At 43.3% G+C, this 24,927-nt stretch overlaps 2 protein-coding genes across 2 annotated transcripts in view; both read left to right on the forward strand.

Moving 5' to 3' along the window:
* LOC142385543 (protein NLRC3-like) overlaps positions 1-14,923 on the forward strand; it is a 66,733-nt gene extending 51,810 nt beyond the window's left edge. Inside the window, exons 9-12 of the mRNA XM_075472166.1 lie at positions 10,679-10,852; positions 11,882-12,043; positions 13,523-13,569; positions 13,696-14,923. Coding sequence (XP_075328281.1) covers positions 10,679-10,852; positions 11,882-12,043; positions 13,523-13,569; positions 13,696-14,255 — 943 coding nt within the window. The 3' untranslated portion in view covers positions 14,256-14,923. The remainder of the gene's footprint in view (positions 1-10,678; positions 10,853-11,881; positions 12,044-13,522; positions 13,570-13,695) is intronic.
* On the forward strand, positions 1,215-10,177 carry LOC142385905 (NLR family CARD domain-containing protein 3-like). The gene is made up of 8 exons (XM_075472589.1): positions 1,215-1,448; positions 6,581-6,691; positions 6,776-6,898; positions 7,041-7,172; positions 7,334-7,412; positions 7,573-7,780; positions 7,928-9,716; positions 10,087-10,177. The coding sequence occupies exons 2-8, from the start codon at positions 6,624-6,626 to the stop codon at positions 10,175-10,177; spliced, it is 2,490 nt and encodes an 829-aa protein (XP_075328704.1). The 5' UTR covers positions 1,215-1,448; positions 6,581-6,623.
* Positions 14,924-24,927: the final 10,004 nt, after the last annotated feature.

A 24,927-nucleotide genomic window follows, 5' to 3' on the forward strand; every position in this document is an offset into this window, starting at 1 on the left:
AATCTCTCTATCTTATTGAAATATTCATCTGCTTTTCTTGTTTGAATCCAGATCAACTCAGACATACTGACACAAATGTGGTCCGTTACGTCCACGTTAACACTAAATAAATCTTCAGGAAGTCATTTTCCGGCTTCAGCTCTGCACCGTCCTATTAAATCCTGATTTTACAGCAGCGACGTTGTCCAATAAGATCAACATCAAAGTCAGTTAAAGAGCACGTCTGTGTGGTTAATTCGGCTTCATTTCCATGGAAAATGATCCCTGAGAGAGAAAGTTACGAGTGATGTTACATTTGAACTACTGCCGGCTGCTGTTCTTCTTCTTCTCTGTCAGCGGTGGTTACCCAGCAGCGTGTAGGCGCATTACCGCCACCTGCCGGACTGGAGTGTGCATCAGGATGGCGACTCTCTCCAAGCCCTCCTAATTAATCGCTGCTCTCTTCCCAAATCTAAAACCAGCTCCATCGCCTCCATCAGCCGAGCTTCTCTGTAACATCTCTCCATCACCCGGTTGCTCTTTTGGAGTTTTTAGGGGCTGCCTTTCTGGTTGATATTTCGGACATTCTAAAAACACACGGCCCACCGTCTCCTGCTGTGCACACTGCTCACAGCCACCTGTGGCACGCTCATTCATCACCTTTAACCCTGTATGACCGTCATTTGACCTCAGTGAGACCAATCAGTGATCAGCATCAACACCCGAACTCATTCAGCTCTGATTCTTCACAATGTGGAGAAATGTTCCCAAAAGTGAAGCTCTGCGTTTAGAGAAGGAGCCTCCTGCTTTTCTGAGTTCATGAACGTTTCTGCCAGCACAGCCAGACAGTAAAAAGCTAATTTTTTCCTCTTTATTTCGTCTTGTTCAGTCTTTACACCGCAGTTCAACATGCGTGCTGCTCAGTGTTGCATCTTCACTGTAGTTCTCTTTTTATTCAGTTCCACGTGCCGTGCTGCTAAAAATCTGACATCACGGAGCTTTGATAATCAGCATCAGATCTACCTGAGAAACTGTTGGACATGGAAACACAGTTTTCATCTGACTTCAATAAATCCTGTTCTGGAGGAGCCGACAGGGAGAATAAAGTGGAAATCAGTGAACAAAGAGCCTCATTAGTGGCTGTAATGACACAGTTAAAGTCCAGCTGATCTCTCACTGGATCAGAACTCCCTCTCTGGGTGTTTCCTCTCAGTTTACTTCCACTTCCCATCCCGTTGTGGCGCAGCTGATTTTCTCCGCGTGAAGCTCCTGAAGGTAATTCCAGCTGTTTTTAATGTGTGACGCGTTAACATCAGCGGTGGGCGGCTCAGTTCCGGCAGAAATCTGCGCTCCAAACTTCACGTTACCAGCTGTGAGTCCGGTACCGTCGGGGCGGAGGAGGCAGCCGCTCGGCTCGGCGCGGCGCGGCGCGGCTCGGCCTGTCCGCCATGTTGTCACTTCCGGTGTCAGTAAGTCGTGAACGAAACTGTTAAAGTTGACATAACTTCGGGCCTTCAATAGTTGGACTTCTCAGATCGGGACAGAATTGTTGTGATGAAGCAGATCCAGTGGCGCCAGCAGAAATAAATCCTAAGGGTGGCTGGTGGGGGCAAGGCAAAATCTATACCCGACCAACCCCCCCCCACAAAAAAAAAAATCCCACCTATTTATTGATTTACTGAATTTACAGTATATTCCTATTTTTAAACACTGATTTCTTATTATTGCTGTCACACTTTAATAATATTAACTTAATATATTTAGGTTATTCAACATGACAGAATACAATGTCTGACACAAATTTGACAAGACTGTAATTGCTTCCTGCAGACTAACAGTGCGTTCACACCAGACGCGGTCGCGCGACGCGATTACATACAAAGTCAATGCGAAGACGCGAATAGACGCGGATTCAAGCCGACGGCGCGATGAGGGTGATCACTTTGGCGAAATATTCGCGTCAGACAGCCTATCAGCATTGAGATTCTGGATGACAGTGACGTGGAGACAGATGGACAGGCGCTGTCTGTGACATGCAGATGGGACTGCACATGGAAATTACCTTCTAAGCTACAATCTGGTGCAGGTCATCTCTTTACTTTGTAATTAATGTACTTTGCACATGGTCCCTGACTAAATAAAATAAAAAAATTAAATCGGCCGCCTTCTCCAGGAGTTCCGTCTGGATGACGGCCGCTTCCAGCGGTGTTTCGGGCTCGCCAGGACCCGGTTTGATGGCCTGCTCGGGAGGATCGGTGCCGTGGTCTCTCGGCGGGACACCGGCTGCAGGCGCTCCGCGGCTGAAAGTGGAGCTGCGGTGGCACCAATGTCGGGTGATCACGTCACCGTGGCTCCGTTTCAGCTGCGGAGCCCTGTGGTTGGTGTCCTGCAGAGAGATCACGGCGCCGATCCTCCCGAGCGGGTCATCGGGCTGGGTCCTGGTGGGCCTGGGGTGCCGCTGGAGGCGGCCGCCATCCAGACGGAACTCCTGGAGAAGGCGGTGAAATTATCCCACCGGAGTGCACCAACCGGATGATGTCACTGACCCAGACACCACGGCGTGTGCGTTTCAGACGAATCTCGGACTGCCACAGCAGGTAGCCTACAAGGACGCGATGGTACTTATATCAGCCATGGTTGATGAGAGAATGAAATGGATAGCCCCTTGAGCTATTTGCTCGTTTTTTACTCGCGCGAATGAGGCGAATGAGGCGAGTAAATTCAAATTACACCCGTGGCAACACTCGCGCGAATGATCGCACCGCGTCTGGTGTGTACGCACCGTAACAGGCCAGCGTCAGGGTATGGGAGGTACCCTATATCACCACAAGATGACGCCATTGCACAAAAACCTTGGGCACAGTGTTCTAGAAGTTTAAGATTTATTAGTGCAATTAGTACCTACATAAATTTACTGGTCTTTGCCTTGAAAATCACTTCACTTAATGTTTAAATGAAAATCAATGCATTTCAACACACCTAAAATTGTTTTCATTACTCCTTTATTGTACGGTGCGCAAATTTCACCATTTCTGTATTTCTGCATTTTTATACAAATAAGAGCAGAATATTATATGTACAAATAAGAGCAGGATATTTTAAGTACAAATCATAGCAGGATTATTGTAATACAAATGAGAGCAGGATATTATATGTACAAATCAGAGCAGGATTATTTTAATACCTCCGCCAAGGCCATGGGGTCACTGACGCCATAACATCTACACACTGTGCCTGTCATATAACTTACAACCAGATCTGGAATCCACATCCGATCAACACTCAACTTTGCTGTTTGATAGAACATTTGACTATGTTACACCCTAATTTTTTTTTCAAGTCTTTCTGACTTGTTTTTGTGGAGTTATCCTGCTGACAGACAAACAGACACACAAACCAACGCGACCGAAAACCTCCTTCGTGGAGGTAATCAGCGTAGGATATTCTATGTACAAATCAGAGCAGGATTATCCTTCGGTTCTTGTGCCTTTTCGCAAAAACATCCACAAATTCATCCAAATTTATGGCCTTTGACCGCCTGGATTCAATACTCAGCAATCCTAATTTGCTTAGACGTTCGTCAGACATTGAGTTTCGCAGTACTGTTTTTATCAATTTTAAAACTGAAAAACTGCGCTCACAGGCTGCAGTGCTCACAGGTAATGCAAGTGCAATCTTGCAGATTTTGAAAATCTCAGGGAATACCTCTGCATATGGTTCCAGGAAAACAGTAAGGTCTAATAAACTGGATGGTTTGTCAACACCACCAGTTTTCTTTCTCTGCAAGAGTCTTTTGAGTTGTGGGATTTCATGTTCAAGATCATCTGTCTTACATTTGTATTGAGAAGCCAAAGCCAAAATTAGACTTAATACATTCCCTAATCCACACAAATCCAATACGCTCCCTTGTATTGGCTATCGGGGTGGCAGCGAGTGATCTGATGCTGGCTGTAGCCACTCCTAGCCACCATGTCGTGGCGCCACTGTGCAGATCCATTAATACCCAGATGATGGGCAGCAGGACAGGAAGAGCAGGCTGGAATAATGGCACATGTTCGTGGAAAGATTCATGAGGTAACAGCGAAACATTGCTCAGCAAAGCAGATCTCATGAAAACATCCAATACAGAACAGGGCTGATGAATGGTTGGATTATGGGATGTCTAATTGTTAGCTTTTATAGGGGAAACAGGCGGAGGCTTGCATTTAGTTTCTACGAGTCATGAGCAGTGGCGTTTGCAGACCAAATTTATCAGGTGTCCAGGGTGGGGCCGGGTTTTTTTCATTGGGCCCCAGAACAAAAAAAGATATGAAGTGAATTTATTTGGCGCACAAACAAAATGAATTGAACATTTAACAATAAAACATAGAAACGAATTTGAAAGCAAAGACTTCACCTACTGTAAATCTGCAGAATAAACCTTTAAATAGCAGCTTGGCTGGAAGCTGCGTCTCCTGTCCCCCGTTCATGTGGTCGGATATGTCCTCAGACTGGGCTGCACTGGTGGGTCATCCGTGCACCTGCTGATACCTGAAAAGACACAAATGTAGAGTGTAGGAGCCTGGGTCCTATTTTATTGATATTTGGATCGCTATTTGAGTTTACATGTTGAAATATGATTTACGTTAATTGTAATAAAAAATTAGCTATTTACAGTATTTATAGACAGATAATTCATTTAATAAGTTAACAGTTTAATTCAGGTCATTTATGTGTGCATTATTTAAAAAGGTTAAAAATTGCGAACATTGCCTTTGATTTGTTGTTACTCTCAGGAGAGTTTGGTTACCGGAGTCATTATGGTCAGGCGGATCAGAGTGGAGCCACACAGTTGTTTTTTTTTACCTTTCTCTCTCTCTCTCTCTCTCTCTCTCTCTCTCTCTCTCTCTCTCTCTCTCTCTCTGTCACTTTTTTTTTGTTTTTTCTCCCACCTTTTTTATTTTTCTCATATCATTGCTGTACCATTCTTTATGTTTTTGTGAGTAAATTGAGGAACAAAAGAGGATCTTGTGGAGTTTTTATTTTGTCGTAGATGTGGATGACGAGAGAGAAGAGCGTCAAGCTAATGGCTTCATTAAGGAACCTACATAGAGTAAACATGAGGGTGTAACTGAGAACAATATTAATTGATCCCCCATCTGAGCCGTCCAACTGCAGTAGTTTCCATCCAGGACCTTGTGCAGAGCCATCAGCATGAAAAAGAGCAGTGAAACGGCAAGGCAATTTTATTTATAGAGCACAATTCATACACAGGGCAATTCAAAGTGCTTCACAGCTACATAAAATCACAAGAAGGCAATAAAATAAAGAGATTAAAAAAGAAATAAATTTAAAATACATTAAAATAATCATTAATTAATTAAAAAGTGAAGAGTGCAGATAAAATACTTTCAGTTGTCATATGCACAGCTAAATAGAATAAACTGTTTTCAGCCTGGATTTAAACATTGTCAGAGTTGAGGCCTGTCTCACATCTTCTGGAAGACTGTTCCAGATTTTAGGAGCATAAAACTGAAACGCAGCCTCACCTTGTTTAGTCCTGACTCTGGGCACCAGCAGGAGACCCCTCCCTGAGGTTCTCAGTGCCTGAGTTGGTTCATATGGCTTTAAAGGAAAACTCCGGGGCATTTGAAGCGCAATCCCATTGCTAGAGGTTGTCAAATACTGATAGTAGGACACAGACAGGTGCAAATCTGCGCTCCCTGTGTGGAGATAGCGCTGTTTGCGCATCCTGTCATGCGAGGCTAATATGTAGTGGCTAGAGGCAAGTGCTAACCCTTCCACGTAAAACAACAACTTGCACACTGCAGAAACGTCACACCACTTTATAAACCATCCGACAATAAAGTCACAAGCCTTACCATCAAAACCATATGCATGGTTCTTACATTACTGGCATGGGGACGTTACAAAACAACTTTATAAACAGCATGTCACTTACCGGTTATTTGTACGCTCGCGCATGTGAAAGCCCAAAAGAGTCGATGTACAATAATCACATATACAAAACAATTAATCTTCTCTAGAAAAACTGCGTTCAAGTATTTAAAACATTACAACAATACATGCCCAGTAATATTATTGTAATGTATTATTGTAAAATTGTAACGCAGTTTTTCTAGAGAAGATTAATTGTTTTGTATATGTGATTATCGTCCATCGACTCTTTCTCGTTGGAGGTCATTTGGGTTTGAGCGTACGCCAAGTTTCAGTAGGAAATCCACGCAAGTCTTTGTACATGAGGCCCCAGGACTTTAACTTTAAGTTTCTGACAGAGAATGTGAAGCTGACATCCTGCAGCGGTTTGGTTAGATGCCATGTTGGATTCCTGCTTCCTCTGAGGCTCTTCTGTGTGTACTGACCCTGAATTCTAACTTCTAACTGGTGGATCGGGTTTCAGCGCTCAGACTGTTGGATCAGCCTCTAACATCTCCACCTTAAAGCTGAATGTTGAACATATGTGTCCACTGCGTGTTAAAACAACACATTTCTGATGAGTTTGTTACTGAAACACGATTTTATTATCAGAGCACAAGATCTGACACATGGAGAGGAGGGTGTGAGTTGATGTGCAGATGAATGATTTGTGTTTCCTCTGCAGAAGAAGGTAGAAAGTGTGTGTGAGCTGATGTGAGTTCAGCAGCATGGATCAGTGTGAGGACACTAAAACCTCTCTGTGTGGGGAACATGAGAGCCAGAGCAAAGCTCAGAGGTGAGAGGACCATCTCTAACTGTCCATGACTCTTCTCCATGTCAGAGCTCAGCACTCACATCACCAAACCACCTTTATTCACAGGAACCAACCAGAGCCTGAAACAGAACCTGAAACAGAACCTGGACCCAGCTGTGTGTCCTTTAAGAGCGACCGGTCGAAGGATTTCTTCTTTGATTTCCATCATGGTGTTCCAACAGTCCAACAGTGAGTAGCTGTCGGTATTCAGTGGAGGCTGCATCATGTTTCAGATGATAACCAGTTTCCAGCTGAATTACTTGAGATTTGTTGATGTCTCTGATGAACTAATGAGCTGCATCATGTGTGAAAACAAGTGTTTTTCTGTCAGGATCCATCAGAGACTCAGACCTGGACCTGAACCTGGAGCTGAGCCTGAACCCAGCTGTGTGTCCATGAAGAGTGACCGGTCAATGGTTGATTTTATTAACTTCAAATCAGCCAAACATCCATCCCCTCAGAGGTGAGCTGAGTGTAAATGCTGTAACAGAGTAAAATGCAGCAGAGTCAGTTTGAACAGTTTCCACTGCTCACATCCACACATCCCTTCATGGAGCTTCACCTTGTGTTGCTCTCTGTGTGGACAGACACAATGTGAGCTCATTCTTCATGATTCCTCCACAGAGTGGACCAGCAGAGCTCAGAGGGTCCCAGTGGTCCGTCTGCCCAGCAGCATCAAACACAGCTGGACTCCATATTTACGGTCTGTACATGTACAACAACTACTTTTCCATCTGTTCTGCTCAGTCATCTCCATGCTGCACTCTGTAGACCAGTGGATTGTCAGTGTGTCCAACATGGATCTGATGTTTGGCTCCATGGTTTCAGTCTGATTGGATCATTCATATAGTTTTCTGTTCCAGCTGCTGGAGGACAACATGCTCACTTTTGTGAAGGAGGAGCTGAAGAAGATGCAGAAGGTTCTGAGTCCAGATTACCCAGAATGCTTAGAGAGTCAGAGGGAGGGTGAGGATGAAGAGCAGAGGAGCAGCAGAGAGGCATTAGTGAAGATCACAGTTCACTTCCTGAGGAGAATGAAGCAGGAGGAGCTGGCTGACCGTCTGCAGAGCAGTAAGAGGATTCCTCTAAAGATTTAACCTGCTGGATAAACGACACATTTACTGATGTCTCAGCACACAGAGCAGCAGATGTTCAGATACTCATTCTGTACAGGGTTGAAATGTCTGTTTACTGATGTTATTTCTTGTCTTCATTCAGAACTTCTTCCTCCAGTTTGTGGACGTAAAGTTAAATCTGCTCTGAAGAAGAAGTTCCAGTGTGTGTTTGAGGGGATTCCTAAAGCAGGAAAGCCAACCCTTCTGAATCAGATCTACACAGAGCTCTACATCACAGAGGGAGGGACCGGAGAGGTCAATGATGAACATGAGGTCAGACAGATTGAAGCAGCATCCAGGAAAGCAGGCAGAGCAGAAACATCCATCAGACAAGAAGACATCTTTAAAGGCCCACCTGGAAGAGATGAACCAATCAGAACAGTGATGACAAAGGGAGTGGCTGGCATTGGGAAAACAGTCTTAACACAGAAGTTCACTCTGGACTGGGCTGAAGGCAAAGCCAACCAGGACATCCAGCTCATGTTTCCATTCACTTTCAGAGATCTGAATGTGCTGAAAGAGAGAAAGTTCAGCTTGGTGGAACTTGTTCATCACTTCTTTACTGAAGTTAAAAAAGCAGGAATCTGCAGCTTTGAAGAGTTCCAGGTTGTGTTCATCTTTGACGGTCTGGATGAGTGTCGACTTCCTCTGGACTTCCACAGCAAGGAGCCCCTGACTGATGCTACAGAGCCCACCTCAGTGGATGTGCTGCTGACAAACCTCATCAGGGGGAACCTGCTTCCCTCTGCTTGCCTCTGGATAACCACACGACCTGCAGCAGCCAATCAGATCCCTCCTGACTGTGTTGGCATGGTGACAGAGGTCAGAGGGTTCACTGACCCACAGAAGGAGGAGTACTTCAGGAAAAGATTCAGAGATGAGGAGCAGGCCAGCAGGATCATCTCCCACATCCAGACATCCCGAAGCCTCCACATCATGTGCCACATCCCAGTCTTCTGCTGGATCACTGCTACAGTTCTGGAGGATGTGTTGGAAACCAGAGAGGGAGGAGAGCTGCCCAGCACCCTGACTGAGATGTACATCCACTTCCTGGTGGTTCAGGCCAAAGTGAAGAAGGTCAAGTATGATGGAGGAGCTGCGACAGATGCACACTGGAGTCCAGAGAGCAGGAAGATGATTGCGTCTCTGGGAAAACTGGCTTTTGAGCAGCTGCAGAAAGGAAACCTGATCTTCTATGAATCAGACCTGACAGAGTGTTGCATCGATATCTCAGCAGCCTCATTGTACTCAGGAGTGTTCACACAGATCTTTAGAGAGGAGAGAGGGCTGTACCAGGAGAAGGTGTTCTGCTTCATCCATCTGAGTGTTCAGGAGTTTCTGGCTGCTCTTCATGTCCATCTGACCTTCATCAACTCTGGACTCAACCTGATGGGAAAAGATGAAGAATCCAAGAAGCCTGAAGTACTTGATCTGAATTATCTCAATCAATGGGCTGTGTACAGGGCCTTAAAGAGTCCAAATGGACACCTGGACCTGTTCCTCCGCTTCCTCCTGGGTCTTTCCCTGCAGACCAATCAGAGGCTCCTACGAGGCCTGCTGACACAGACAGGAAGTAGCTCACAGACCAATCAGGAAACAGTCGATTACATCAAGCAGAAGATCAGTGAGAATCTGTCTGCAGAGAGAAGCATCAATCTGTTCCACTGTCTGAATGAACTGAATGATCGTTCTCTGGTGGAGGAGATCCAACAGGCCCTGAGTTCAGGAAGTCTTTCCACAGATAAACTGTCTCCTGCTCAGTGGTCGGCTCTGGTCTTCATCTTACTGTCATCAGGAAAAGATCTGGATGAGTTTGACCTGAAGAAATACTCTGCTTCAGAGGAGGCTCTTCTGAGGCTGCTGCCAGTGGTCAAAGCCTCCAACAAAGCTCTGTACGTACAGATATAGATATATTTCTTTTTAAATACATTCTTTACTTATTAACTGGATAAAAACAGCAGAATCAGCGTTAAACTCAGTTTCAAATGAACTTCAGTTTATTTATGAAGTGTCAGTTCACAACAAAATATCATCTTACAAATGATGTGAGATGATGCTTTGTTGGAAATAGAAACTCAGCAGTTCCTCTGAGGAAGAACTTGGTGGCAGTTATTTATCAATTTTATATGGATTAATTAATCATTTTATTTGCTCCCATCTTATTAGTTACAGTAGTTATCTGGCTTAACTAACTCTAACAATAAGTCAATAAAGCTTCTCTGACTCTGGATATGTTGTTTTTATCTGATGTTTCCTCCCCAGACTCGTCAGACTCACACTGACTGCATGTGTTCAGTACCTCCTGAAGTGTAGATTTAGTTTTACTGTCTGTTTTGAACATGAGAAACTTTAACAAAGTAACCAGAATTCAGTTTGTGCTTTTTAACTGATTCTTCTGTGGAAACTTTTTAAGTCTTGAGTCTAAGAGAAAAACATGTTGTCATTCATGTGTTAATTTCTTGGTAAAAAGGTCCGTCAGTCCTACAGAAAGCATGTCAGTCTGCAGAGTGACAAACAAAGGCTGCAGCTACAGAGCCACAGCTGAGCTGGGCCAGATAACACTTTGGTGCTGGAGAAACAGCTGTTAGTGTGAGAAGATGCTTTGCTCACATGGTGTTCTTAGCTGAGCTGATCTGATCACAGGATGAGCCAATAACAGCAGCAGATACATCTTTTAGTTTCTCCATCTATTGAGCTAAGACGGCACATGTAGACATCTTCCATCACACTTTAATGTCTTTAACAAATAAACAGAAACAAACAGGGAAACAGAATTCTTCCACTAATCAAATATGAATGTAGTTTGATTGATTAATGGATCAAGTTATTTCCTTCCATCTCATTCCCTCCTCAGCCTGAGTGACTGTAACCTCTCAGAGAGAAGCTGTGCAGCTCTGTCCTCAGCTCTCAGCTCCCAGTCCTCCAGCCTGACAGAACTGGGCCTGAGTAACAACAACCTGCAGGATTCAGGAGTGAAGCAGCTTTCTGATGGACTGAAGAGTCCAAACTGCAGACTGGAAACACTCAGGTAAGGACTGTATGAAAACAAGCTTCTCCAAACTACACTAACACTCCAGATAATGTAGATGAGGATGAAATCACGTGTACGCTCAGCTGGGCTCAGATGGACCGAGGTGCTCTGTGGATGTTCCTTCTTGTTGTATCTTTTAGTAAAAACAGTAAAGTGTAGGTGTATATTAATCCAGCTGAATTCCCAACAAAGCTGCTCACATTCAAGGATTTTTCTGTTTTTTTTTGGTCAGAAACTGCGACTGAAAAACAGCCCATTAAGACTACATGTCAGCTGGTGGTCACTTAAAGCATGTAATAAAATCACCTTTCAAGTAACTTAAAGACAACAGGTGTACAGTGAGTTCAGCTGTACTTACATGTACCCTGAAGCCAAACTGGCAGCTGGTTCCACAGAGAGGGGCCTGATAACTGAAGGCTCTGCCTCCCATTCTGCTTTTAGAAACTCTGGGAACCACAAGTAAACCTGCAGCCTGAGAGCAAAGTGCTCTGTTGGGAACATATCCAACAATGAGATGTTCTCACTCAGTCCGCAGAGTTGCAGCGTCAGACAGACTTCAGTCAGTAACTGGATTCTGCTCCTCTGCATGTGAACAGTTATAAGGAAGGTGTTCCAGTTAATGCTCCAGTCAGGCTGTGAGCAAAGCTCAACACAAATGTGGAGGAACTGTGCATGATACAGCCAACAGCTGCAGAGTCATCAGAATATATGAGGAGATGACAGGTGTGCTGGAAGTCTGAGGTGTGCAGAGTTCAATGAAGAGTGAAAAGTTGAAATATTCACAATAATCTAAAGTTTTTATTCTCAGAGGTTTTCTTTTCATCCAGGTTTTTCATTCACTGCTGCCATGTTTCCTCTTTGTTTGTCACAGAAGATTGTTTATATTTTCTTCTCATTTTATCTGAAACTGTTACTGGAGCAAAATGATGAAAAGAATCTTTCTCTAAGAATGTTGTTACCATTGGATGACATTCAGCTTGAGTTTCAGAGCAGTTCTCTCAGAGTTTCTGTTCTGTGTGTCTGCAGCCTGTCAGGCTGTCTGATTACAGAGGAAGGCTGTGCTTCTCTGGCTGAAGCTGTGACCTCCAACCCCTCCCATCTGAGAGAGCTGGACCTGAGCTACAACCATCCAGGAGACTCAGGAGTGAAGCTGCTGAGGGCTGCACTGAAGGATCCACACACACTCAGGTATGGAGAGGCCTGCTGCAGCCTCACAATGTCTGATAGAGGAGGAAGAGCTGAGAACATGTTCTCTGTCCTGCACTCAGCCCTGTGCTTCCTGCTGAGTGTTGCATGAACAATCACACATGTAGGAGCCTTTTTACCTTTAAACCTAACCCATTTGTAGAGGAGGTCTGCAAGGAGAGCATCTGCAGGAACAACAACGAGAAGTGTCTGTTGGTCAGAGTTGATTTAGTTTGGACAGATCTCTGCATGTTAAAGGAACAGTCTTTCATTTTTAGAAACGTCTTTTTGGTCCTCTGACCCTGATTCATTTACAAGGATGGGTCCAGGACATGTTAGCCTAGCTTAGCACAAATATTTATAAACCCCTGTGGTTCAGATAAAGTTTCCTTCATAAATTCTGCCGATTGGAGGTTCCTGATGGTGAAACACAGCAACAGACCCAGAAAATTAATTTAAATGGGACAGACATATAAGCATCATAAATATTTCGGTCCTGAACGCTCATTCCCTCCAAACTCTTTCATCCATGTTGTCTTCTATTGGTGCCAGTGCTCCGTGTAACATCACACACGAGTGGCATTGCAGCATTTATCTGTTTAGTTCAACAGACAGAGGGACGCGCTGCCATCTTGGATCAGCTTTGTGACACTCTGGCTTTGAATAGAGATCTTTGAGCAGATGAAGTTGCTGCAGCTCATCTCTTCCAGGCAGCAGATCTGATAGATGCTGAAAAGCTGCTTGATCATATATCAGATTATCAATCGGCTTCAATAACAGAGTGGATGTTGGACTAAATAGAAGCTTGATGATGTGACTGCACTTCAAAGTGGAAATGGATACTGGATAAGATTTGGAAGGAGTGTGGTGAGCTGATGCTGCTGATCCTTCTGAAATGTGTTGCTGTCCTCACAACAGCAGGATCTGCAATGATAATGTGAGGGAACAAATCCTCAGTGTGATGGTGAAGCAGCTGTTAGTGGTCAGTGTGGAAACAAGCTGTCACAGCTAAAAACCTGCCTCAAGCTGTCTCTGACAGTCACTTAGCTTCATGTGCACGGAAAAGAAGTCACTTTAACATTTCCCAGCTGAAAAAAGAGCAACAGTGAAAACAATGTGAAGAATCTGAGGCAGGCTGCTGTGCAGAGGATGTTCCTGTCAGAAGCAGATCAGTCAGACTTTAGGGCAGATAGAAGGTTGCAGCTCTGGGTCAGATCAGGAGTTTTTACAGTGTTCTTCATATGTGAAGAGATGAAAAGGAGGAGACGGCTGAAAGAAGAAATTGTGACTTCCACAAAGCAGTTTTGTACGCGTCAGTGTTGATTCTGCTCATTGTAGTTTCCAGATGCTCCACTCCAGTGGATGTGTCCAGATGTTGGACTGTTCCTTTCTCAGTGTAGAACAATGTGTGTGAGAGCCATGTAATGTCCATGTTTGATGCTGAAAGAGACGGTGCTGCTCTGACCCCCCTCCTCCTTTCAGGGTGGAGCCTGCTGGAGAACGATGGCTGACACCAGGGCTGAGGAAGTGTGAGTGTGTTCTTCATCTGATTCATGACATCCAGCCATCGTCACACTGTCACATCACTCATTGATCAAAGTGAACAGATGATAGATCAATAACTGCAGCTGGACTGTGTTTGTTCTCTCCTTCAGATTCCTGTCAACTCACAATCGACACAAACACAGTGAGCAGAGTCCTGAAACTGTCTGACAACAACAGGAAGGTGACACATGTGGAGAAGGTTCAGTCATATCCTGATCATCCAGACAGGTTTGATGGCAGGCCTCAGCTGCTGTGTAGAAATGTTCTGACTGGTCGCTGTTACTGGGAGGTCGAGTGGAGAGGAGACGTTTCTATATCAGTGAGTTACAGAGGAATCGGGAGAGGAGGAGACAGTGTGTTTGGATGGAATGATCAGTCCTGGAGTCTGAGCTGCTATGATTCAAGTTTCTTTGTCTGGCACAATAACAGAAGAACAATCATCACCTCCTCTTCCTCTTCCTCTTCCTCCTCTTCCTCCTCCTCCTCCTCTGTCTGTAACAGAGCAGCAGTGTATGTGGACCGTCCTGCTGGCACTCTGTCCTTCTACAGAGTCTCCTCTGACACACTGATCCACCTCCACACCTTCAGTACCACATTCACTGAAGAACCTCTGCATCCTGGATTTGCAGTCTGGTTCAGTTCACCTGGTTCCTCAGTGTCTCTGTGCTGAGTATACAGAGCGTCCTCCTGTCAGAGAATCATTGTTGAACAGATAGTTCAGTCTGTTCATGTCTGTCTCTTTCTCTCAGAAACACCTTTTCAGATTCATGGATTCAGTCAGTTTCTGTTTGAAACTCTTCTGAATGATTCCTTGGAAACTTCTTCCTCTTCCAGTCCTTTAAAGATGGAAGCTTCCATTCTTCCAGGATGTTGTTTTTCTGTGTGTTTCCAGTCAAAGCTTCACACTGAGTATCAGCAGGTTGTGTTTCTCTGCAGCTCACTTCCACCCAGCCCATTCAGTTGATGTCAGCTGCAGTTAGTTTGCTGCACATGTGACAAACACGATGAGGGGAGAAGAAGAAAAGCACGAGTTAGCAGCTGTTAACTGCTGTTTATTTCTATAATGAATATTTTTCATTGAAAAAAACAAAACAACCAAAATCATGACTCAGCATATGTGAACAGGGAATATTTTCAAATACAGAAAATATCACATTTCTGAAGAAATATACATTATTATACACATAAATATAAGATGAAATGTACCTCCATTAATAGAAATGTACAGTATTATGGTAATATATTCTGTTCCGGCACTTAAACTGATCCACTGGAGAAGTTTACTCATATCAAAATAAAACTAACAAACAGAAATAATTAAAAATGTATTTGAAACTTTGGGAGTCTTTGCTTGTTTGTCTTTGACGATTATTTCTTTGGGAAGCTTTTATTTTATGTCCTCACCGGAAGTGATATCTAATTGCATCTCTGCTAACTTAAAGACCTCATGACACCTGGAGACGACCTTTTTTTGTTTAGTCTGAAATAACTATTATTTTCGAGTTGAAATACATTATTGTGAGGTAAGGTGATAGCTGTTTCTTCAGCTCTAAAGAAGGAAAGGAACAAACGCCTTAATGACCTCCAAATAAAACTTAAAAAGCTAGAGTTGGGACACAAACTCAACCAGAACCCTAGTGCAGAAGGGGAAATAAAAAAGATTAGGAATGAAATAAATAATATAATTGAAACAGAGATTCAAAAGAAATTAATGTTCACTAAACAAAAATACTACGAAGGTGGAGGCAAATATACCAAACTACTGGCTTATAAACTTAAAAAACAAGAGGCAGAATCTTCCATTTTTAAAATTAGGGACCCCAAAACAAAACATATTCTACAAGAGCCAACAGAAATTAGAAGCTGCTTTAAGGATTATTATGCAAAATTGTATTCTCAACCACAAGTCGATAATGATGACAGATTAATCTCTATGGTCCACGTACTTGAGATACCGTCCGTGTGGGAAGACCAAAATTCAAACTTGAAGCTACCTATCTCAACATAGGAAATCACATCAGCTATTGGTAGATTAAAGGCTAATAAATCCCCAGGCGCTGATGGATTTACATCAGAATGGTATAAAAATCTTAAAGGGTCATTGACACCCATCTTATTAAAGACATTTAATTGGGTTATAGAGAAGGGTGAAATCCCCCCGTCTTGGAGGGAGGCCATAATTTCGGTTATACCCAAGGCGGGGAAAGACAAGCTCAACTGTTCTAATTACAGACCAATTAGTGTACTCAATATTTATTATTAACTATTTGCTTCTATTATTGCCAAAAGATTGGAGACAATCTTACCGAGTGTAATAAATCTAGACCAAACAGGCTTTGTGACGACACATCAGACCCATGATAACATTAGACGTTCACTGCAAATTATCAGACACATAAACCAAAATAAAATAGCGGCCATGCTCATTAGCATAGATGGTCGTAAAGCGTTCGATTCTGTCCGTTGGAAATTTCTGTTCGCAGTTATGAAGAAATTTGGTTTTAATTCTCAATTAATTCAGACTCTAGAGGCTCTCTATACCAAACCCAGAGCCAGACTAAAAATCAATGGGGTGCTTAGTGACACATTTCAACTGGAGAGATCCACTAGGCAAGGATGCCCATTGAGCCCCCTGTTATTTGCCCTTTTTATAGAACCTTTAGCGCAATGGATAAGACAAAATAACTCAATCACAGGTGTTCAACTGGGTTTAAAGGAACAGAAATTGGCCCTTTTTGCGGACGATGTCCTCAATTACCTTACTGATCCCACAAACTCCCTACCAAGTTTAATGTTGGTCTTAGAAGAATATGGGTCCTTTTCAGGTTACAGTATAAATACACAGAAAACCCAGGTGTTAAAATTCCATTATGCGCCTCCATACTCCCTCCATTCAAGATATCAGCTTGACTGGGACAAGGAGTCCATTAAATATCTTGGTATCACCATACCCTCAGACCTATCCAAATTACAAGATACTAACTATGGTCCCCTCAGGGCAATCATTATAGATGACATAAATCGATGGAGCCGGATTCCTTATCTAAATACCTATTCACGCATAGATATAATCAAAATGAACATATTGCCACGATTTCTGTATGTATTCCAATCTATACCCATAGAGAAACCCAACCACTACTTCATAGAATGGGATAAACTTCTTGCAAGATTTATTTGGGCAGGGAAAAAACCCAGAGTGAGATTTAAAACGCTCCAGCTACCCAAGGATAGGGGAGGACTTGCCCTCCCCAGTCTTTGTGATTATTATAAGGCTGCCCAACTTAGATTTCTGGTAGGATGGTGCACTCCTAGCTATGAGTCAAGATGGAAGGAAATTGAATGCTCCTTGAGTAAGAAATACCCTCTCAGTATGCTAATAGGGGATTGTTCTCTGGTTAACCAAATCACAGATTTGGGGAACCCCTGGATCACTTGTTCACTGGAGATTTGGAATAATGTGACCCAAAAACATAACATGAGACAAAAGATGGGTATCCTTAAATGGTTTGCATATGACTCAAGCTTTACACCTAGTGTTTATGACAAGCAGTTCCTTGTTTGGACTGATAAAGGCCTTACAACATACAGTTCACTGGTCAATGACCAAGGACAGGTGTATAGCTTCCAGCATTTGAAAGATACATATGGGCTAGAGAATCAGGATTTTTTCAGGTATTTGCAAATCAGGGACTATATATGCAAAAAATTCCCCAAAAAAGAGAGAGAACCAGGTAACAAAATGATAGATATGTTTCTGGAAGCAGTAAAGGGTTTCAAATGTAAAAAGATTATCTCCAGACTTTATGCTTCTATTATATCTATGACAAGAAACAACACAATGTTAATTAAGTCAAGATGGGAAAAGGAGACTAACTTAGTATTAACTCAGGAGGAATGGGAGAGGATATGTTCTTATCAATGGAAAACATCAAGCTCCCCCCAATGGAGATTCTATAGTTGGAAAAATATTATCAGATTCTTTTGCACACCGGCCCAGAAAGCTAGTTTCTCCACACAAACAAACTGTTGGAGATGCTGTGGTTGTAATCGTGCAGATCATTACCACATTTTTTGGGACTGTCCCTCCATGGCTCCCTTCTGGCAAGATGTCCATGGTGACCTGCAAGAGGCGCTACGCATGGAAATCAACCTGGACTTTAAAACCATGTACTTATGTGATCTTGAGGAACTGGACTGTGGTAAAGTGGTGAAATACCTGCTGAGGGTTTTGCTGGTGGCGGCTAAGAAGGCCATAACAAGAAAATGGCTTCAGAGAGACCCACCTAGTCTGGATGAATGGCTAGATGTGGTGTATGAAATGTTTAAAATGGAAAGGATTACCTATGCAATGAAAAACCAACAAGATAAGTTTAATGATGACTGGATGATTTGGCTGTACTTTGTGGCACATAAGAGACCAGATTTTCTGTAAAGATTTATGTTAAAGATTGCTTTTGCTTTTCCTCCTCAGAATGAAAATATTTACTTTTATATAACTCCCCTGGTTCCTTTTTGTTATGTTATTCTTGTGTGTACAATATGCTTTCTTAAAAAAGAAATATCAATAAAAATTTAAATTACAAAAAAAAGAAATACATTATTGTGATAAATATGCCCGGTTCTCTGTTATTTTCGAAATTTGAACGCACGCCACTGAAATCCACAGGCCAGTGTCCCGCCAACGTTCCAACATAAAAATGACGTATGCTCCGGAACGTCTGCTTCCTCCTCCTCTCTCCTCTCGCACACTTTAGACTGTTCGCGGCAGCACACCGACTCATCTACCACTGGAATTGGCTCACACCTCCCACAAGAACACCTAAAATATAACAGATAAAGGCAAGGGGCTTGAAATAATCTTACAATTGTCACAGAACTTTACAAAGTGTCAATGTCATGGGTTGATTCACATGAAAAGCCGAAGTAGAACAAGCCTCATCGCGGAAGGATGGCCACTGGTCAGGAGCTAGGCTATAGCACAGTGGCGGCTGGTGATTCAATTTGTTGGGGGGGGGGCGCAGTTGCGCGTGACGGGTCAAATAGCACCTCACAATCAGAACACAACACACAAATTCTAAAAATCACCTAAACTAGACCATTGTTCAAGTATTAATACAATTAGAGAGATACTTTGGATATTGTTGACCTTAAATAAAGAGTTTTGGGACAGAATAGATAAAAAAATATAGGCTACTGTAATTAGAATAGACCACAAGTTACACCATCTAAACACCAATCAACTAGATAATTGTTAAACTATCAATACAGTTAGAGACAGACATTGGGTTGATCAAAAATGAAGAGTTTTTGGGCAGAATAGATTCAGAAAGTAGGCTACTTTAATGAAAATAGACCATATGTTATACCATAACCACAACAAAATAGTAGGGATGATGGTTCTATTCTATTGCAAAATGTACAAATATTCAGGAAAAACAAAGACCACATTAAAAGGTAGGTGTGTCTAATGTTTTGAGGACTAATATAGAAGACTGGATCAATTCTGATGTTTTTAAATGTGCTATATAAATAAAGCTGACTTGACTTGACTGCACTGAAAAATGGACAACAACTAATTTCTACATCAGAGACTCACCTCTGCAGCAATCCTACTGTCTGTGGTCTTCTTCCCCGAGAGCCCGGCGCTTCCTCAGATGCTTGCTTGATGGACGTGATTGATTCGATGAATTGTCCAATCATGTTAAGATTAAAAATAAGGAAAACTCTGCCATTGGTCTGGGCGCACAAAGCTGCGAACTAGAATAAATTTTTCATGCGCCAATGAAAAGCTGCCTCTGCTTGTTCGCGGTAAAAAAGTTTGCTAGCTCTCATAGACTCCAGTGTTACCGGCGACCACCTGGAGGAGGGCTTTATATCCAATAGCAAATAGCAAGCCTAGATTAAAGTCGAAAGCATTTAATGGTTGCTGGCAGTGGCATGTAGCCTACAGCAGAGTCTATCACACCACTGCACGAGTAAAAACGCAATGTACAAATGTATAATTAATTTCATATTTGTTATGGTTGATTCACGGGAGGGGCGGCGCTCTAGCGCCCTCTATTGACCAACCGCCACTGCTATAGCATATGACGCAGGGCAAACTGCTATAGTAGGCCTAATTGGTCATTTCAGCGCTCTCAAAAAAATAACATCACTAAATAAAGATGAAGACTGACAAGCACCGGGAAACAACAATGGCCCTTTGCGATCTGTAGGCTAGTAATGGTGACTATTTGGCTACTTCTGGGAGGTGAGGAGGCAGACTGCACACACACATGCTCGCTGGTACAAACACTGGGTGTGGATATTACAAAGTACAATATCTTACGGCGTGTTCATTGTCAGAAAAGTGAACAAGAAGGAAGTTACCTTTCCACGTGCTGTAGCCTGCCAAAATCCATAGGCATCCGACCGTCTGCCACAGCAGCACCACCAACAGTGCCTTCAGCCTTGCCATCCGAACTTTCCGTGGAACCGTGTTGCTCCAACTCATCCAGGTATGGCTCGTATCTATAGGGCATAACGCCCCTTACATTGTCCTCCAGCATTGGGTCGGACTCTGCCACTTCGAAAAATGTGTCAGGATCCGAGGATGAATCGGAGGAGTTGTCAGAATCCATGTTTTAGCTATGACAGGTGTCAGGATAGTCGTGTCGTGACAAAGGAGGCGTTCCGGAATGCACGTCATAGGTCACGTGACGGACTAATAGGAAGCTCGCCAGCAGATCGCAAAAATCGCACTTTTAAAAGTCCGTACAAACTCAATTTCTCTATCATAATGATTAAAACCAACTTCAAGTGACTATTTTGTATGAGTACTTTCAATGTGTTTATGTATATTACAGTATTTTCCACGTGTCACGAGGTCTTTAACAACATCTTTGCATCTGTCTCTATGCTTCTCTCTGGTGGCCATAAGCTGTAACTACACCCTCAGTCAGGATGAACATTGAAATGTGGGAAATCTTTCTAAAATGAGGTTTTATGATGGAAGAGAGCAGTCATATTAATATTTTAATAATATTCATATTTAGTTAATGCTGGAGTTTTACCACAGCTCACATTTCTTATCATTACTCAGTGAAGATGGAAAGTAGGAGCAGTTTCAAACCTGCACAGTAACTGGTACAAACCTTTAAGGATGAAACTTATGTACTTTGTCAGTTTGAATGTTTTACTGACAGCATTGTTGTCCCGGTGTCTGAAATGGAGGGAAATCTGTTAAAAGTCATTTTGTTCATATGATGAAGGCAGCCAGCTACAGTCTGCAGATTCAGTCTTTATGCTGTGAGTGTTGTGGAGAAAAGGAGTCGAATACGCGTCGGTCAGCCGTCCATTGGGGAGTTTATTTGAACAAACCGTCACAGCAAATATGCATACAGAATGTTCTCAAAATGTCCGAAGAGTTCATTTTGCGACACCCTTTTATACTGTCTTATCATAACAAGCGTACGTGGGCCTCTCTGGAGGCGCCTAGCTTTGGCCGTAATAATAAACAAGCTCATTCTAACTATCAACAATATTCATATGAACCAGTCAACAAGGCACACGATGTAATTATGACATGTCAAGAGAAATGTCATTCTTCTCCCACATAGTCCCCCCTGAAATCACTTATCAGTGATTTAATAAAGAAATAATCTAAAATGAAAGAAAATCATCCCATATAGTTAATTAACATAATCAACACTCAATTATTCTACAATCTCAAACAAAGGGAACATTTTTGAATAAATGAAAAGGAATATATATGTACCCGAATCACATTCAATGATTAAATTCAACAATACAAATTTTAACATTGCCATCACACTTGTCCACTGTTCGCAGTGCATAGGAGCGAAAAACCCACCGGCTGCTACTTTCGTAACTCATGTTCTTATCTTGGGAAAACTCACCTACGGCCCCACCCCACTTGGCGACCGACCACTTTACCAAAGGTCGCACTCCGAACAGTTGACTAACACAACTGGCAATGGACACATTAGTGATCCGTTCTGATTGATAATACACATAGAATGAATACACCACCATCAAATCAATTAACCACAGTTTTGTACCAAGTACAATACATAAAATTATGGATTATCACACAACAAATAGTAATAAAATGCAATGTAATACAGCTCTCCAGTCTCGTCCCATCGCCCGTACTCTGGTGTCGTCTGCTTCTGGCCGAACATCCGTCCGGCTGGGTCTGGAACTGCTAAGCTAACTCTGGGAGGAGAGGTCGCCAGTACGTCACTCCCAATCAAAGAGATCTTCAGCATCTCTTCTCCCTATCAAACTATACTCGGTTCCACCCTCGAGGAAAGAATCTTGTGAACCGTCCGTTGGTAACCTCCATTCGTTGACCAGCTCTCCCATGCGTTGGTCCTCAGACCTGGTCTCGCATGGTCATCTGCCTCCTGATTCCTTCCACTGTTCGTTTGAACATCACTTGCAGCAACTATCTTCTCAGAATAGTATAATAATAATCAATTACATTTGTAAAGCACTTTTCATTTCATACGGAATCTCAAAGTGCTATGCTGATGGTGGCAGACTACTGTATTGTAGCCACAGCTGTGGGAGGAAGCCGGAGTACCCGGAGAGAACCCACGCATACACGGGGAGAACATGCAAACTCCACACAGAAAGGCCCCAGCTGGGTGTTGAACCTGGAACCTTCTTGCTATGAGGCAACAGTGCTAACCACCACACCACCGTGCAGCCCACCAATAGGGAAACCATTCTCACTATCAACAATATTGCTATTCCCGCTTTAAATGTCATCGCTCCCCCTTCTCCCAAAATCCCAAACAGAGACCAGTCCACCACCGTTCACCTCCACCAGCATCCCACGTCAGCTCCTCTCTCCGTTTTCTGAACTCCTTCACGGCCGTTGTAAACGTCCCATCAGCTGCAGTGTTCCCGGGTATAAATGTACAACATTTTTTCCCCAACCATATGGCAAACACCACTTTTCCCTTCGAATATCCATTCTAAAACTTGTCTGTTCTACCAAGCCATCATACTCGTCTCATGTAGTTGTTCTCCAAAGCCTGCAAACCCTTCACTCGTGTAGTTAAGAATTCTCTGTTGGTTGTAGTATATGTAATTAATCCACGGCAAAATAGACTCAAATCCAGCTGTAATCTCACTGCGTGCTTTGAACTCAAAAGGAATCCCTCTCGGCTGCCCTATTGCATCCAAGTAAACGTGCTTATCCCTGATGTAGTCACCACTAGATCTTTTAACTCTCCCTTTTTCCACATCCAAACCTCGCATCTCGTTTACCTTGTCCTACACTAACACAACTGATGTCTTCCTCCTCACCAGTGCCCAAAGACCTATCCACCTGTTGGGTAACACATTTAACAAAACATAATCTCCACACATCCAGTAACTCTCAGCTATTGGGTGTGTCTTAGCCCCAAAAAGATATAGCGTTAAAATTATCGTTTCTATATTTTCACATTATTGGTCCAAATAAATAAATCCTAATAAATATTGGTTTCATATTTGCGTGTGGAAACCAAGATAAAACCCATGCGACATTGCATTTAACAGTAGTATTACCTACGTGAGTTCCAAAAGCATTCAACCTCACCATCGTAATCTACTCTATAATCCGTCGGAGGCCCATCCTGTGATGTACTAAGATTAAATCCAGCACAAGAAGACTCCAATTTGTGGCCCTTCCTTATTTTGAAAACAACTATGTAATTTATTTGGCCCAAACATCAATCTGCACTTAATACCACACATAGGAAACAATAACCATTTATCCTCTTCCGACGTGAACTTACCTTCTCTGCATTCCCGTTGCCAGACCACTGCACAAGGTGTGTGGCTCTGGAACGACAACAGGCGATGCTCCTGGAGCGTCTGCGCATATGAGACCCTCCGTCGCTGTCAGTTCCCTCGTAGTGTACCATGCCCATCTATACCACATACTCTGTGCTGCCTTAAACCATCCTCCACAGTTACACTGTTTTCCTGACTCTACCTCTGCATGTACACACCGTCTGTTCTTGGATTAACATGATTATTCTGTCCTGTAGTGCTAATGGTATCAAGTCCCCCTAGACTTTCATGAGAAATCTTTCTATTCTTACAACTATTGTGAACAACTACTTCTGGCCCGAAGACAACATGATCTTACCAGATTGCCCCTTCGTTGTGGCGTCCGGAGGCGATGATCTGGTCGTCTCCTCCTCCGGACCCATGATGCTTAACCGATACCTCTTCACGACTAGCTCTAGTGTGTATTGCTGGCAAAGTTCGTGGCGTGGCATGGTCTGAGTGGGTGTGTATTGTTGCATCATACTCATCTGACCCAGGCTGGCTACTTCCCCTGCGGGGTGGCTTCCTCACGGGACCCTTCCAGCCTCTCCTGTTTGCGGGATCCCGTCCAACATCTCCAGGCTTCGTTCTCCTGAGCCCATGCTGTCGGCCAACACCCACACCTGGATGCTCATTAGTATCAGAAATCTTAACCTCTTCCTTTTGTTCATCCTTTCCCTCGGACCCAACTCCGACTGTGTCTTTAGTCTGAACCTTAGTGCAGTGATTCAAATGGTACCATGTGTTGCTACCTTCCATTCGAACTGCTGTTGGCGTTGCTCGCACCACTGCGTACGGCCCTTTTCGTCTTGGCTCAGGCCACTTCCTCCGGAACACTTTGATGTGCACCTGGCATCACTGACCTCTCAACCAGATGTTCGAGACTCACGTCTCTGGACTCCTCCTGTAGATTGTTCTGTGGATTGCAGATAATTGCTTCATGTAAGCCGTCCACTCTGTTCGCAACTGCTCAAGTGGGGGCCCTTTAAATGGACCTCTCAACTGAGGTGCCGGCATGGGTCGACCCGTTAGCATTTTATGCGGTGTTAGTGCGTGACTCTCTGAGTCTGCATACGATAGCTCATTAGTGCAAGCGGCAAAGCATCCAGTTTAGTTTAGTTGAAGCACAGATTCAATTCAATTTCACTTTCCAGGTTCCATTGATCCTCTTACCCATCCCTTGACTCTGTGGATGATAAACGGCCCCACAGCGCTGCTTGATTCGCAGCTGCTGCAGAATGCCTCTTGCACTGTTCTAAACAAACACTTAACCATTATTTGAGCTAATCTCTGATGGAATGACAAACAGATGAATCAATTCTCTTACCAAAAAGAATTTTTACGACTATTTATCCAATATGTATGACCAATATCCTTGTGGTGGCGTGACCTCTGGCTCCAGTGACACCATAGTTGCCAAAACAGCAAGCTGGCACTTTGACGCTACTTTCGCTGCTTCATCCGCCGCGTTATTACCTTTACCGACCATTTCGTTACCTTTACGCTTATTT

The sequence above is a fragment of the Odontesthes bonariensis genome, chromosome 8 (genome assembly GCF_027942865.1).
Source record: "Odontesthes bonariensis isolate fOdoBon6 chromosome 8, fOdoBon6.hap1, whole genome shotgun sequence".
Taxonomy (NCBI): Eukaryota; Metazoa; Chordata; class Actinopteri; order Atheriniformes; family Atherinopsidae; genus Odontesthes; species Odontesthes bonariensis.

Coding starts and splice junctions, on each gene's coding strand:
- LOC142385905 (XM_075472589.1), top strand. CDS start 6,624: ATGGATCAGTGTGAGGACACTAAAACCTCTCTGTGTGGGGAACATGAG. Junction 7,173..7,333: donor AAACATCCATCCCCTCAGAG/GTGAGCTGAGTG, acceptor ATTCCTCCACAG/AGTGGACCAGCAGAGCTCAG. Junction 7,781..7,927: donor GGCTGACCGTCTGCAGAGCA/GTAAGAGGATTC, acceptor GTCTTCATTCAG/AACTTCTTCCTCCAGTTTGT.